General features: G+C 35.6%; 2 protein-coding genes across 3 annotated transcripts; one reads left to right on the plus strand and one right to left on the minus strand.

Annotated features, from left to right (window-relative positions):
• The first annotated feature begins 586 nt into the window (after positions 1 to 586).
• On the plus strand, positions 587 to 7,364 carry LOC147079353 (uncharacterized). The gene is made up of 2 exons (XM_085940378.1): positions 587 to 1,255; positions 4,132 to 7,364. The coding sequence occupies exons 1-2, from the start codon at positions 707 to 709 to the stop codon at positions 4,138 to 4,140; spliced, it is 558 nt and encodes a 185-aa protein (XP_085796504.1). The 5' UTR covers positions 587 to 706; the 3' UTR covers positions 4,141 to 7,364.
• Positions 7,268 to 14,613, minus strand: LOC147079354 (uncharacterized). 2 transcript variants are annotated; one of them, XM_085940324.1, is made up of 12 exons: positions 13,571 to 14,609; positions 13,288 to 13,486; positions 13,004 to 13,181; positions 12,813 to 12,914; positions 12,643 to 12,714; positions 12,452 to 12,520; positions 12,255 to 12,329; positions 12,090 to 12,161; positions 11,864 to 11,946; positions 11,665 to 11,727; positions 11,439 to 11,513; positions 7,268 to 7,405 (listed from the first exon to the last, which is right to left on the minus strand). In XM_085940324.1, the coding sequence occupies exons 1-12, from the start codon at positions 13,600 to 13,602 to the stop codon at positions 7,388 to 7,390; spliced, it is 1,038 nt and encodes a 345-aa protein (XP_085796450.1). In that variant the 5' UTR covers positions 13,603 to 14,609; the 3' UTR covers positions 7,268 to 7,387. The 2 variants fall into 2 exon arrangements, with proteins under 2 accessions (XP_085796450.1, XP_085796443.1); XM_085940317.1 differs by lacking the exon at positions 7,268 to 7,405 and having other exon boundaries at positions 11,250 to 11,513; positions 13,571 to 14,613.
• Between the last annotated feature and the right edge of the window lie 3,008 nt (positions 14,614 to 17,621).

Consider the following 17,621-nt stretch of genomic DNA (forward strand, 5'->3'; position numbering starts at 1 on the left):
CTAGAGTTTACAATTTAAGTTTTTAAAATAATCTAAGTTTAGTGACACAAGTATCCAGCATTTAGCTGGGTCACCCAAATTGAAATGCGAATAACCCCCTTAATATGCGTTCAAAAACGAAATAAACGTATGCAAAAACGTGTACTAACGATGCACAAAAGAATGCACTCAAAAAAGTTGAAATTTCAACATTGGGTGACCCAACGTTTAGCTTGAACACCCAATTGAAATTGGAATTTTTCGGTTATTATAGGTGCACAAACGAAAAAAAATCGTGCACAAGCGTGCACTAACGATGCACAAACAAATGCACCCAAAAAAGTTGGAGTTTTAACATTGGGTGATCCAGGTAAATGGACCTGAAGAAATTATGATTTTTGTGATGATAAAAGTCACTTTTTACATGATTTTTTAAAAGACACGTCTTGTGAGATTATGTCAATATGCACGCTTTCACCAAACACAATCGTTGAATTTCATACATTTTTGTCAATCTACTGATATTATAAAGAAAAAATCAAAAAATCTAGTGAATTTTGAAAATTTTAGTTGGCACCACTGTAATGATAATGTATATACTGGCAGCATTGATAAAAGGTTTACTTAACTCCCGCGCGTTTAGATGTCATTGTGATTGTTTTGTTTTATTAGGTTATCCTTCATTCCGTCAGAATAATCTTTTGAGTGAATAATTATAGTTGTCGATATGTCAGCTGAAAGTGGGACCGCCTCTCCGAACGCGAAGAAGATGGGACGAGCCCGATTACCGTTTCAAGTCATCGGGACTGATTCTACGAAGAAGCGGAAATTGTCTGTGCAAAATGATGTCACTGAACCGATTATCGTGAGTGACGACGAAGAGAAAACATCCACCCATGAAGAAAGTCCTGCGGACGATACCCTATCCTCAGTTAACGATCCACTGTCAGAAGACATGGTTAGCAAAAGTGTCACTGAACCGATTATCGTGAGTGACGACGAAGAGAAAACATCCACCCATGAAGAAAGTCCTGCGGACGATACCCTATCCTCAGTTAACGATCCACTGTCAGAAGACATGGTTAGCAAAAGTGCGTGTCCCCAACCCGAACAAACTCGAGTCTCGGACGCATTAAATGATTCATCTCAGTCAGATAAACTGGCGGAATGCGTCCGTTCACCGATGAGAAATGTCATACAGAACGAGGAGGAGTTCACGACGCCCGAAAGTGAGAATTCGGAAGAAAATGCTTGCCCCGATGCCACTTCGAATCAGGTATATTTTACTCCTCTTTGTGAAATTAATGTCTTGTCTTACGCCATCTAACTAATTTCTTCAGACATGCAAAGCAGCTTTAGCGAAATAGTTATTTGATAATATGATAAATAATATTGATTTCCGTATTGTTGAGTACTATTTGACAGGTGGTGAAAATTGGTTAATCTCAAAATGACTGCGCGGTGCAGTTTGTTTTTTTTCCAGCAGGTTCGCCGCTATCGTTCTACTGCGCAGGCGCAGATATCGCACAATCCAATTGTCGCGTGACAAAATTCACAAGTTTCTGAACTTTTTTAATCCATGCATGCAATCTTGCAATGTTACATCGTATTCACAAATGTTGATTTTGGATACCACATGGTACTGCAGTAAATTCTATCGGCTACTGTGCGAGAGAAATGGAACACCGTGTTTATACCACCTGCACGTTATCATAATTCAGACTGGAAATTTCTCATAAAAAAAAGTTGCACCTGTACCAATGTACCTATGCTTTGAATTCGACTGAGATATTGATTCTGAAAACTCATAAGCCATACATAGAATGAAGAAAAGTCTAAATATCTGTTGCATCTAAGATTCATTATAGAAATTATTGTCACATCGTCTTTTTAATAGCACCTGTTTTGGTGGCCACCGTCAAATCTGAAACTATCGGTGTATTTGGAAAAATACTCTTCCAATGTTATCTATTATGGAACGTGCTGTGAAACACTAGTGTCTGGTTCGACTGCCAGTTGCGGCAGCGGGTTTTGTGAATGTGGGACCTTGTAAAATGCTCCAAAATGTTAAGGGTAATGAATGATAAAGAAATTTATTGGTCCCCTAATTGCATTCATGGGCATGAGCACCAAATCTCACCATGTTATGAAAACTATCATTTTTCAAAGCAATCCACTTGAGTAACACTAATATGAAGACCAATTAATATTTTCTTTGAACAGTGGCATGCTTGACTAAAAAACTTTTTATCTTTATAAAATCATACTGAAAAATATTCTAAATACAGTAAAACCTTGGTATTTCGAACGCCGTAAAATTGAAATTCGCTCTAAAATGAATATTTTCCCGATTTTTACCACCCAAAATTGTTTTCTCTTACAAAAAGTTCGTTATAAATCGAAGTATTCGTTATTTCGTAATTCGAAATGAATTTTGGTCCGCACAAGCAATTATTATTCCTATAAATCGAAGTTTATTTTTGTTTACTCAAAATATTTTGAAATGCATACATATTCCCGCCAGCTGTGGGCGAGTCAGTGGTTAGTTATTATTATTATCTACCGTTATAACGATGATGCATCGGCGTCGGGTAGGGACAGGCACGCACACTGCACAGCTGAGTAGGTTTCATTCGTTATCAACCCACGGCTGCGCTCCACGTGCAGTACATATTATCATACAAAATTATCGATGCAATAGAAAACAAATAAACGCGTGTATTCGTAATATCCGTGTATTCGTAATACCCGTGTATTTATATTAGTAGTTAGTCTCGTTGTTTTTATATGTGGCTACAGACATTTTTTTATATTGTATACCTGTACCTGTGTTTATCGATAGTGTTTCGGACTGGCGGTTTACTCGTATTTTGCTTATTTACGACATTTATTTATCAATAGTGTTTCGGACTGGCGTTTTTTTGACTTGTGTTTTTCTTGTATGTTGCTCATTTACGACATTTGTTTATCGATAGTGTTTCAGACTGGTGTTTTCTCATATTTTGTTTATTTACGACATTAATTTAGTGTTATTAACTCAAGACAGACTTTATTATTTTATATTTGTAACAGTGGCTGATGTAGTTAAAAAAACATAATTATAAGGCTCTTACGATCGCCGAAAAAATAAATTTGTTTCATGATGTCGACAATAAAGTTGACAGCAACGGAAAGCTGGGAATTAAATACAGCATACTGATACCAGATGAAGGTCTCCCTCAGGAGACCACCTCAAAGGGCGGACCGAACTATCAACTTTCCCAAAAACACCACAGCCTACGTCCACTCTTCGCACCCTCACTCAAATTTCCGACTTTTTCGTCTGCGCCCCCGCCAAAATTCAAACAGACTGACACAAACTACCGAAAACGGCTGCTCGAAACAGCGCCGCCATGTGACAAAGAAATCTGTCGGAAAAACAGGTTCGCGACCGATAGAACAACAGCGCCATGACGCCGCAGATCCCAGACTTTTGATGCGTGCGGAAGACATCTTCTCGCCTCGGACGTCGAACAGTCAGCATCTCCAACCGAAAAAAAGCCACGTCAGCAGCCCGCCAAGCGCAAGATTCTCGCCTCGGACCTCAAACAGCCAGCATCTCCAACCGAAAAAAAGCCAACACACAAGCATGTCCAGCCAAAAAAAACCACGTCGGCAGCCCGCCAAGCCGCAAGCATCTTTAGCCAGAAAAACCGCGTCGGCTGCCCGCCAAGCGCAAGCTCTTCTTGCCTCGGACGCCGTACAGCCAGCAATTTTGAGTTCAAGTTTTGATGACACTTGATCCATAATTATTTTGAACCACCCAAATATAGGGTGAATGATATCGATCCCATTATTTATGCTGCGATTTTTGACATGAACGTTTTAGTTGATATATTTGCCTGAGTTTGATGGTTGGGTCGCATTTAGGCTGGTAGTATGTAGGCATTTGGTAGAGGGTGAAAGTTTACATCGTATCACCATCTTACATAGTAATAACAGTGCTTTGATATTCAGTCGAGTTGTTGCCGGGTAAAAAGCTTTTCATCAGAACACACAAAAATACAAAACTTAACCATAAAAATAATAATTCAGTCTCACTCATCATCAGTTGGAGTCATTATTTAAGTTAATTTAATTTGTGAATTGATAAAACTTTTTTTATTGTTTCAGAAGAAATAGAGAAGCCTGCTGATCTGAATCAACGCGTTATTTTGAAACCTCATATGAAGATTGTGTCTGATGCTGATGAGCCAGTAGAACGAAAACAAGTAAAACAGCACTAAAAGCAAAACCGGTGCTCTCTTTTCAAGATGAAGATAATGATGTTGAATAATTATAGCTCAGGTGGGAATGATAAAAAGTTTATTCCTAGTAATATCTTTGTTGATTTATTTTGTTCATCGCGCATTGCTTTAATATTAATTATATAAATGTTTCACTCATAATCAGCGATCATCGTTTTAGATGAATGTGGATAAGTCAATTATTATAGTTTGGTTTACGCAACATTACGTTTCAGTAATTTGATTGATTATTGTGTTTCAACTGTCTGCATAGGTAATAAAATAGTACAAAACCTTTAAAGATAGTAAAGCATTCAATTTCATATTGTCATGTTGGTAAAAGTTGTATTTGCGTAAGTGATATCATTGTAATGGCTATCATGGAATTCTGTCAAAAAAATTATAAGAAAAGAAGTCTTATCACTTATTAATATGTAATTATGGTATTTTTTTGTTATTTCTGCTTATATATTGCGCTGTCTTTTTTTGTTACTGTGGGATGATTTGATTAATAAAAACTGTTAATGTTAAATTATCTGAAATAGCACTATTATGTGTCTCTGTAAACCTAATTTCAAAATATGTATGTACCTACTTAATATGTTTTTGCCTGTTGCGAATAATATGCATTGTCACATATTCTGGTTGCTTAAACATTCTCCCAATGTCGATAATCTTGGCACATAAAGATTAGAAATGGATAATTTGTATGTAGGTATAGCAGAAGATTTACACTTTTTTTGTGACTTTTCAAAATATACTATGCTAGCGAATGATTAAAAATCGATCTCTGAAACTGATACATACAATATATACAATATATTGTACGCACACTGCCATCTCTGAAGTCATTGTGAAATATTTAACCTAAAAAGAAGTTTGTATGATACTCTTAATACATTTCCAGAAAAGATATGTTTATAAAATTTAATTTTTTCATATAAATTCGGTGCCCTCTGGGTACCTCCATGTTAATACCTCCTGGCATTTAATCTAATACTATTATTATCCTACGGCTTTTTCCATTTTGGCGAACGATTGTGTGCCCTATTTCCATTTGTCCATTTTCATTTTTTTTTTTTTTGAACTAATGAAACTTATCTAAAGTTAACTAGCTCATAATATAACCCAAAAATATTTAAAAGCAATTCAACAATAATTGGTGGTATAATATACGTGGTATTTCAATCATTATCATAACCGGTCTGGATCAATTTACTCTTCCCGGTCCTATGTATTGTTATATTTATCAGAATTAGTGATATCATTTTTTTATTTATTTCACCAACCTGGATCAATCCACTGCTGGATGAAGGTTATCCCAACACGATTCTAAAAGCTTAATATGTATTAATTATTACGATAATATGTATGTTTTTATTATTTTTAGTCTAATATACTTTTTTTTCCTCACACGATTGGTTGTTTTGAGTTCTTAAATTTTTACAGGTTATCTATTACCTGACTAAATAATTATTGTTTATTCCAAACCTGCAGAACGTATCAATCCATATATAGGCGATATTTCCTTTTGAATAGTTTATCAAAGTCACAAATGGATTTTGGTCTTGTGTATTTCTCATAAAATAATGATACAGAGAGAATGGCATTATTAGGTTACCAGTGGTCAGAATCACCATTAGTGTCGCAATGGGACAGTATTGCTCACATTGTCTTATTCTTGAATAATTAATGATCGTCATATATTTGCCTTGATACGGTATTTTTTATTTTATGTTCCATATAATCCATACATAATAAATAATCTTTTGAAACCAAAGTTTATGAATTTTAATATTCCCTGTCACCATGTCATATTTATTTCGAGGAAACGAGATGAGAGGGAATGCGAACTCTAATCACTGTATCTGCAGTGTAGTATTGTCAACCGTACTGTAATAATATTATAGTGCAATGTTATAACTTTAATTCTGCAAAAAATGTAAAATACTATAATTTTGAAGATGAAAAATGTTCCCGTACCATAGTTTTTCAGAAATACTATATTTTTTACACCTTTGTACTATAATTAGCATAGAAAAAGGTGGTAACACTGGCAGTGTGGCATGTATATATTTTTAAATTGGTTCTACATGTGCTCCTATGTAGATCTGGGCCTGGGATTTTTGTTTTCATGAGAAATGGACATTAGTCTTGCTCAACCTATTGGGTAATGTAATTTTAAAAGGTCACAGACATCTCACATCTTATGTACAAATGTATGGCAATATTTGTAATTATTTCAAATGACATATTATGTCTTTCCTACAGACTTTCCCTTACTTTTCAAACATTACTTTGCAATAGAAACTACACACTATTTAGGTGGGAATGTCTGAATACAGTAGTTATCCCGGTTATCTGACATAATTTAATTTAATTAGGCACCTTTACAGTCTACATACAGTGTGAAAATATTATATTTCTATTTGGCGTTAACATAATATTTACAAAAGGTATAATTAGTATATTTTGGATTCGTATTTACGGGACAAATCGTATTTATTTAGCCAGGCAGTACCTACTATAATAAATTCTAACATAGTCAGGTGCACCATAATAATTTCCAAAAGGTAATCTTTATATCAGAGTCAGACAAATGAATTCAGAATTCAAAACTCACCAACTTCGTCCAACCGGGTTGACAATATCCAGTGTATACTGGAAAAACAAGAGTAGATCTAACAAAAATATTCCTCGTTGGGAACCCATGAAGGAGGTCAATGATTCTATCTCTACCCGGCCGCCTTCCATACTATAATCGGACACCCCAGAATACATAAAATGTAAAGTATCAAAACTCCCGCAAAACTTTCTGGGAAAATGTAAGAATGACATTAGAAAAAAACTATAATAAATAAACAGGGTTTAGCTAGATAAATCTAATATAATTGGTAATTTTCAAAATAATGAAAAACATTTTTTAAATACAAATAAACAACAATAATTACACATTCTTTTGTGTACTGAAAATGGCAATATCAAATAATAATAAGTTTAAGTTATGTGTCAGTCAACCCTTCCGTCCGGTGATAATCAAAATTCTGCATCGACATTCCATCAATATTGATGACTACCCATTCTGATGTGCTGCTAGAATTAACTCTCAACAGATAATGGGGAACCTGGATACGACGGGCTTCTTATATGGTGACCGCGGTCTGAAATGAAAAAAAATCATCAATTAAGTAGTACGTAGTACCCACTCGACACACTTAAAGCAGTGTTTACATTCATACGCCTCACAGTTACAGTACACTCAAATACATTATTTTATCATTACTTACTACTACTACTTCACCATGTTCGATCCTTAGAGGATCATAATATGGGCCTCCACGGAGTGGAGTTTGTATTAACCCGGCCGCCGCGTCAGTTTCAATATGAAAGAAGCCCGCTCTGCGGTAAGGTTTTTGTAAATGCTGTGCTTCGCTGTATTATGATAAATACGGCAATTAAAAATAGCTGGTATAACTGTTATCATGCCTAGATACATAAGGTTCGAAGTGCCACACTAAAAAATAGAATCGATTGTTGAATTTAGCTGTGTATACTTCAATAAAATCATTGATAGTCCCTTGTATTGAAAAATCACGGAGCCATGTTTGATGACGTAGACACGCTTGTGCGCCCATAAAAATTAATAAATCACTCACTATAATATTTTACTCATGTTAGAAACACTTAAAAATGCCATTAAAAATAATAGCTTTTATGTGTGTGTCGCATATTATTACATGTTTTATGGTTCGCGTAAAGTTGAGTCCACACTGGTTGAAATATTATAATAATTTCTTTTGTTATTTTTTGAGTGAAATTTGGATTTTTACTAGATTAAACTTTTCAGTTTTATTGAGCATTGTGTTATGTTAGTGATTGTTGTTTTATGTTTTATAAAAAAAAACAATATTTATTTTGTAAAATCTGCGTAATTTTTTCTAAGTGCTATAAAAACATTAAATTGCATGCAAAGATAATATGTAATATAGTTGAAAAGTCAATATTCCATGATTTATATTTTATATTATGTTGTATACCCGTGTGTTTTTTTTATACTTACGTTTATTTATACGTTTTATATATTCCTTCATAGTAATTCGTAATTTATTGGTAAAACTCGCAATCGTCCTAACTAAATAATATATTATATTTTTTCATTCCGTGTGGACGCATCTTTACAAATATTTACGACTTTCAATAATGAGCTCGATTTATGACTTTCAAACAATTGGGGTGACACAAGATGACATGACCATGAGTAATAAAAATAAATGACATAATCCAGAACACAAGTTCAAGTACATATTTAGAAATATTTCGACACACATTATTTATTGTTTTCGGTTCAGTTGTTTGCGCTTTTCCTATAGATTGGAGAGAAATTTGTTGAATTGATTAACGACGGGACGCTAAAACTGAACTTCGCCGATGTTACATTGGCTATTTTCTGGATTTCGATTAATAAAGAAAATCCCTGGATTTCTGACAAGTCTCCAAGAAAAGTGAGATTAGCTTACTGATACAATATTATGAGATTGCAAATTTTCTCCTGTAAGTAACTGTTAACACAATTTTAGGCTAAACTCACAAAAATACCACAAAGTCTTCATTTTCGATCTTCATAAAATTATACCTTGACACTTACAATTTCCATTATTGGCAACCATTATTGACATTGAAAATATGTGATATAAATATGAAATTGTAAATATGATAATCTTGTGTATATTGAGCATTTGAAACAACTTCAATACCTAATTTATATAATTGAAATTAATTGATGCTGAAATTAAATTACAAGAAAATCTCATAGACTGCAAAATGAAACGAAAGCTCATGATGTCCAAAACAAAAATAATTTTTGGATAAACAGCGAAATAGCGTGTTCATCTTTGTACCGCTCTAGAGCAGTGGTTCCCAAAGTTGACTGGGCTCCGACCCATCTAACAAAAATTTCCAATCTTGGGACCCACCTCTTAGCTGTCGTAGAGAAAAGAGGACATAAATATTGGTAATGCTCAGATTCCCTAGTGGCGAGTCGTGAAACTACTTAATGCTGTCTTATTTGTTCTAATTGAACTAAAAAAAATATTTTTTATAAGTGTTACCAATATGAATGAAAGACTGTTGAAATAAGAAGCACAACTTAAATAAAAAAAACTTATTACTTAAATACATACACCTGCGGGGCTATTCTAACGTATCCAAACGGATGTGTTAAAAGGTTAAAACGGCTAATTATGATAAAATTATCAAAATTAACACATTTGCTATTCTCGCGGTCATTTGCGTAAGAAAGTTAACCCATATCCCTGTCAAAGTTAGCGGCACCTCGATGTGCCGTGCTACTGCGAGAACGAGAGAAAATATGTCAATTTTACATATTGAAAATTGAGATGCAAGATAATATGCAAAGTTTCAAACCACAATTTGTGGTTCGGTTCTACGGATTCTATGGTTAGAATCATAGATGTTCGTTTCGCCGATGTCAAATAACTGTTCGTAATATTTTTTATCTTTTTTCTACATTCTACCGCAATGGCATTTATTCTTGCGATTCATTTGCACGCCGAGGAAGTAAGAAGACAGCGTGTACAAGAGATACGCGCGCTGAATATAGAGCGAAGGAGGATACGCGATAGTCAGAATCCTTTTGATGTAACGGACACGTTCTTTCGACAATTATACAGACTCTCGAAAGAAATGGTGATCGAGATAGTGACCAAATTGGACTCCGTGTTGATGAGAGGCATACCCAAAGGAATTCCTGTCCAAATTCAGGTAATTAAAGTCACAAATTACTTCGACATTTAGTAGCTATACTTAACCCTACTTTATGACAGCGGAAGATAGGTAACATCATGGGTAAGATACATTTACTCAGTTTGACAACAGCACATGTAAATACCTACCTACTTCATCTTTAAGCATTCACCACGACAGATTAACAAGATTTGAATATTATGTTATTGAAAAAACTTGTTTCCTTTACTTGAATTTTAGGTTTTGGCTACTTTGCGTTTTTACGCAGAGGGAGGTTACCAAAAAGGGGTTGGCCAAGACTTCTTCTGCACAATGAGCCAGCCATCAGTGAGCAGATGCATTGGAAATGTATCCGATGCTATAATATCAGTGCTTGGCAGTACTTACCTGAAGTTTCCGAACAGTGCTGACTCTCGTGACAGAATTCAAAGGAGGTAGGTACTTACCAACCAATGCATTATTTTTAGTGTCGTGTTGATACCCTCTGACTAATTTATACAATTTTACATATAACTAGAGTACCAACAACATGAGTAAAAAAGCAAATAATGATTGAACTGCAATATTATGTGTCGGTAAAACTTTGTTTTTATTTCAGATTCCAAGAAAAGGCTCATTTCCCAGGCATCATCGGATGCATTGACTGCACTCATGTGCGCATTTTCCCGCCACACTTGGAGACAGAATCATTTAAAAATTACCGTGGAAATTTTACTGTAAATGTGCAATTGGTAACAAATCATTAATTTTACTATGTTTAATACTTTCGGTACTGTTCGGTTAAAGCGGAAAACGCATTTTGAAAATAGCCGATAAACTGGATTATTTGTTAGTTTAGGTTGGATTCGGTTAGGTTAGGTTAACCTAACAAATAATCCAGTTTATCGGCTATTTTCAAAATGCGTTTTCCGCTGTATCCGCTTTAACCGAACAGTACCATACTTTCATTACGAATAACTCAAACAAACAATTCATTAACACGACATTTATTTTTATGCAGGTATGTGATATGGACATGAACATTCTGGCAGTGAGTGCAAGATTCCCAGGCAGTGTTCATGACCAATTTATATTTAATCAATCGATGGTCAAAGTGGAAATGGAACGATTGCACAACGAAAGAGTTGGAAATTTTGTTCTCTTGGGTATGTCGAACTTTACTAGTGTGCACTATTTATGGCGGATCTTAACAAACATTTCAAATTTATTTAAATCCTGATTTCAGTCGAAAACATATTAAAATTAACAGATGTTTTCTTGAAATTGAGTGAGGACACCTCTATAAAAAATCAAAATCATAGTCTGTATAACAATCAGTCGAGTTCTTTTGTTTTGGCTAAATATTTTCTTCAACATCCTTCGTTGGGATATATTTGGTGAAGTTTGAAAACAGAAAAGGTAATATAATATACATATTGATATTATGCATACCGTCAAAGCGGACACCAATGCCGTCGTCGTGGTTGCCGATGCCGCCATCATGGTTGCCGCAGTAGTTGACAGTGACTATAAAAACAATTATAAAACATATTATGAATCTTGTTGGACTGCTTTTTAACAAATATACTGCATAGTTTTCTTCCGATATACTTTCATTTGATATCGCAGTGATGCCATCTTCGACTTTCAAATATACTATTATTGTTTGTTTACATACCGTCATTGCTGTAGCCATTGACGTCATTGCTGTAGCCATTGACGTCATTGCCCCCTCCATGGACTATAAACATATAATATAATATTAGTATAAAGCGAGTATGTATGCAGTCAAACGTTCACGATGCCTACGTGAAAGGTATTTTGATACCACAGTTAAAATATATACATATTATATAATGAATGTATGATAATAGTACCTTCATCATCCGGTTACCCTCCGATATAAGTTTGTGAGTATCGGCCAAACCGAGCGGCATCGATGCTGGCCTAAATCTCGCTGCTGTAATAAAAATTTTCACATTTCATTTTATATGTGCCAAAATACAAAAAAAAACCCTAAACCGAAGATGTTCTGACTGTTTTTTTAAGTGGAACCTAACTGACGAATTTTGAATGATTTTTGTTTTATGTCAAATGTCTTACCTCTAGTGGGCCGTAAAGGCGTCTCTGTCGCCTGCCGGGTCAGACTTTCACCGGCCGAGTGATTATCATAGACTGCAATACAAATAGACGGATAATGTTTAATATTGCTGGCTGGAAATAAATTCTAATATATATTACTATACACAAACAATATTTAACTATTACCTCTAGGTGTGCCCTCAAAGCTAGGCACCACCGAGTGACGTGTGAGAACCTCCTCACGTGTTGGTGTGTTACGGGCTGCAATAGAAATAAATCATTGACATTGTGTAACTGTAATCAAAATGAATCGATGACATAATAAAATAATTGTCAACATACTGCACTATTTATTATACCAAAACAAAATATTGCTATGTTACCTCTAGGTGGTGGCGTAGGGACGTCCTCGGCTAACCGAAAGTAGTCCGGCAGTGGACATCCATTTGTAACTGTAATAAAAATAATTCGACGACATTACATAAAACAGTAATTGCAAACATACTACACAATTTATTATAACAAAACAAAATGTCGCTATATTACCTATAGACAATATTTATTTAACTATTACCTCTGGGTATGCCCTCAAAGCTTGGCACCGAGTGACATGCGATAACCACAGGACGTGTTGGTGTTTTACGGGCTGCAATACAAATAAATCAATGACATTTCATAGTATACCTAATAATTGCAAACATACCACACTATTTATTATACCAAAACAATAGGTCGCTATGTTACCTCTAGGTGGTCGCGAAGGGGTGACCTCAGCCGAAGACAATGTATCCGCCATTCGTTCGTCATCGACGAACTCCAATGGCGGACATACATATGTGTCTGTGGCTGTAATAAAAATAAATCAATACATTTAAATACATATAAATAAAAAATAATTTTCAATTAATATTTGCACCTTTATTGTTATTCATTACTTGACAAACAAAGCTCGTGGTTGGACCACCCCGCTGAGGAACTGTTTCCGATTATGGATAATATTTTGATTGAATTATCATCCAGTTCCACAGCGTGGTGGCAGTTCCCCGTTGAACTTAAAGCGCGGACCCGGTCACCATTCTTCTTCCGCGCTTTTTGCTTCATCTCCTTCCAGACCTGGGAAATCACAATAAAACGTGTCAAGATTAACATTACCCAGTAAACATTGATAAGTGCTAAGACATTAAACTTTAGCTTACTATTATTAAGTATTTATAATTACAGTTTTCCACTGGTCAATTGATTTCGATGGGCCTATAGAATCTAATTGCCGGGATACACGTTTCCAGTCTCGCGCCATGCTTTCACCCCCGAGTGGACCATAAAATCTCCCGAGAGCTAAGTTTTGGTTCTCGTACATTAACTGCACGAGAAGGTCTTTTTGTGCGGTCGTAATCCGCGGCCCGCGAGTTACTACAACACTGAAATACATAAAAGATACCATTATAAGTTATTTATTGGCACATTCACTGTAATAAACAAATATTTAAATTATATATTCTTACCGTGGTATCACCGCTGTTCCCGAATTAGACATGACAATTATAATATGTTTGGTTACGATTGATTATTGACGGTTATATGAAGTATTATTAAGTCGCGTTTGACGTTTGACATTGAATAAACGAAGCTCGCGGCGTTCGGGTATTAATACCAGAGACAACGCTGCACGAACATGGCCGATTTTAACCGAAGTCAGAAAATCATAGATAATATACCAGCAAATAACGTACGTACTTCACGCCGGAGTTAGCCGTTTAAACCGGATATGAAAGTTAGCTGCCGCTAAAGTGATAATATCTAACAGTGTGCGAGAATAACAAATGTGTTAACTTGGACCAATGGTAACATCGTAAATGTGCTAAAGTGATAATTGTTAAGAATAGGCCTACAGGTCATAGTTATTTACCTCTTTTGCATTAGCAACAGCTAAGCTGAGAGTCAAACAATTACACAAACACACGCATCTTTCTTCTTCGGCCACATCATCGGGTTGCTGGCAGAAATCGGTAACTAACATTTCGCCGTTTGTGAGATATTGCGATTTGAAAGTTTGAAGTTCATCCCAAATCAATCAATAAAAGAACACGACGAGTGAAATATTAAAAAAAAAATCTTCGTTTTATTCCTTAAATGTATTTATTTATAAAAAGTATATACCTATATCACCTTTTTACCATACATTTCAACAAGAAATAAAAATTTGGTTGTACTTACCAACTCTTACTTGATACTAATTCTACCTGCCAACTTTTGCTTGTTAGTAATTGTACTAAAAAGTAACTAACTGTGCATACTTATTCACTCCCGCATCATAGTAATTGACATTAATTTTCAGCCATTTGACTGTTTGACCGTTCTCATCTTTATTCCGATTTTTAATAATATTTTTGGATAATCCAGATAAGTCTAACATATCAGAATATGTGAGTGGTTGTACATCGAACGGCTTAGCATTCTTTCGATTTCTTGAGGATCAATAATTACAGTTTTATACCACATTATTTTATATGATCAAGGCATATTTGTCTTTCCTATTCAGGTCATAGTTATTTACCTCTGTTGCATTAGCAACATCAGGACAGATGCTATTACACAAGACGTTGGTTTTCTTCGCGTTGATTTTCAAACCAACGCGAGAGGAGTTGTTATGCAACCTGTCGATTGTCTCTTGAATGCCCTCTGTTGAGTTGTCGAATAAGACAGCGTATTCCAGGTCGCACAGCTTCACTGTGGGGGTAACAGGTATGCCTCGGTCGGGTGGTATTGACTTCCGTAGTATGAAGTCAAAGAGAAACGGTGCAAGGACACAACCCTGTCCGACTCCGGTCGTGACCCCGAACCATTCCGTGACAGTGTCTCCAATTCTGACACAGCATTCGCTATTCTCGTGCAGACTTTTGATTATGGCAATGATCTTGGGAGGGATCCCGTTTGCTCCCAGTATCATCCAGAGGGAGGGGCGGTGCGGACTGTCGAAAGCCTTCACATAATCCACAAAGCAGCAAGCCATCGGACTGTTCAGCTCATGGCTCTGCTGGAGAAACATCGAAGGTTGTGGATTTGGTCTGCACGCGCTCGATCAGGTAGAAACTCGGCCTGGTTTTTCCTGAGGACGTGGAATATCGGGTCCCTTATTCTTATCCAGAGGATGTTTGCCAAAATCTTTCCCGGAACACTGAGTAGCGTAATGCCTCGGTAATTGTCGCAGCTCAGAGGGTCACCTTTTTTATGAAGTGTGATGATTTCACCGTTCACCCAGTCCCTTGGACAGCGTTAAGTTAGTTAGCTTAGGTTTTCATTCTTGAATTTTGCTAAAATCAGCTATGAAAATTGAATTAATCTTACTATTGAATCTAATAAAATTGGAGACCATATGGTATACGGTCATCTCTTTCCGATAAGAAAGCTCACAGCGAACTGTATTGGATTGCAAATAATATTCAATAAATTAAAATATGCGATTACATTAAGTGAAAAATAATATTATCATTTATACTTGAACATTTTCATGATCAAAATGTTCGTGTAATATTGATAATATATTTTTTATTATAATATTGTAATCAATTCGATGTAATATTTAAAATCGTGTGTTTTAAATATATTCCACATTGGATTTTTAATTTAAATTATAACCTATACGATTTTATTTATTACAGCGAAATTATAAAAATATAATATTATTATCATTAAAATAAACATTTGAGTTGACTTTTTTGTTCAAAATGTTTATAATCAACGTATTTACGTTATCAATAATCAGTGTTTTTTTATGTTGGAAAAAATCAATACTAATTCATTAAAATATATAAGTCATAATTGTATTTGCTTTGAGGTCCTAAGCGGCCTAAGCTGATACAATACTGAGGGCCCAAAAAACAACTAATATTATTTTTTGATCCAAAATAACTTAATTCATGAAAATCCATTTTAGATTCTATTGGCATTCAATATATTTAGTCATTGCCGACTCAGATGGCGGTGATTTAGTACAACCTACCGAAAGAGATTGGACGGACTTCAATCTCTTTGGACCACAAAACAACCCCCCCCCCCCCCCCGCACCACAATAATAATTATTATTGTCCAATTATTGGTCTTAAACAAAGAGATTGGACACCTTGGTCTCAAACATACCATGAGGCCCTACGTTACAGAATGTATCAGGAGTAGTTACCCAAGACCGAGGTCACCACACCCACAAATATACTTTGGCTGAAGCAGAGAGAACTGACAAAAATATTTTTTTTAAATAATAAATAAAAATAATACAAAACAAAGCCAATCAAAACTGACATACTTACTATCACACTATTCACATCCATAGTAAAATGACAATTTTTTTTTAATGCAATATAATTGGCCTTTGTGGCGACCAGGCCTATGGGTCCAAACAACTGGTTGTATTGATTTGATCATCTCTTCCATTTCTGTACGCATTTCAGGACATTCCCAGAGGATGTGGTTTGCATCCTGTATTACTTTTCCACATGGATAATGTTGGTCGGGTAACAGGTCCAAGCCCATAGATAGAGCTTATCAGTGAATCCACCGAGTCCTGTCATAAATTGACTGGTGTTACAGTAGTGGTCAAGAGTCAAGTGTGGTTATCTTCAATCACATTAGATAAAAACAAATATGTGTGCCTGCCATTGTTTGATGCATTCCACTTTTGTTGTCGGGTTTTTGACACCGTACCCACTGTCATTAGGTATATTGTCAGCTTCCTCAAGAATAGTTTGAAAGTGAACAAGGTGACAGCTATCTGACAGTTCTGAAGTAATTATTCTGCGAATTTTATAGATGGATTACTGTTAATATAATATACGAGGATGGGTCAATAAGTCCTTAGAAAAGCCGACAGGTGGCGCGACTAGTACTGTAAGCGGTTTGTTTTCATGCAGCGGCACTACCGATTCAGTATGCTGCGAAGTTTCAATCAGATTGGTCGGGTTGTTGTGTGTTTCTCGTACATTTAAAAAAAAAATTTGCTTGTGGAAAATGGAAAATGGAGAAAATTGAGTTTAGAGCTGTTATTAAACATTTTAATATAAAAGGGTTAACAGCAAAGGAAATAAAAAATGAGTTGGATTTAGTTCACGGCATATCTGCTCCTTCACTTGCAACTATTTATAACTGGTTAAATGAATTTAAACGTGGTCGTACATCAACAAAGGATGAACCACGCTCAGGACGTCCTGTAGAGGTGACTACACCAGAAATGATCAATAAAATCCACGATATGGTGTTAAGTGACCGAAGATTAAAGTTGAGTGAGATAATTGAGGTTACAGGGATCTCAAAAGGTAGCGTCATTTCTATTTTACATGACAAATTGGGCATGAAAAATATTTCTGCAAGATGGGTGCCGCGTTTGCTCACAGTCGACAATAAACGCAATAGGGTGGTGGCCTCTATAGCCCTGTTGTCGCTCATGCAACGCAATCCGGATAAATTTTTTCGTCGGTTTGCGACTGTAGATGAAACATGGATACACCACTATACTCCCGAGACGAAAGAACAGTCAAAGCAGTGGATTGCGAAGGCAAACCA

This window comes from Rhyacophila brunnea, unplaced genomic scaffold (assembly GCF_057557595.1).
Source record: "Rhyacophila brunnea isolate RB1 unplaced genomic scaffold, BYU_Rbru_1.0 scaffold_1, whole genome shotgun sequence".
In the NCBI taxonomy this organism is placed as follows: Eukaryota; Metazoa; Arthropoda; class Insecta; order Trichoptera; family Rhyacophilidae; genus Rhyacophila; species Rhyacophila brunnea.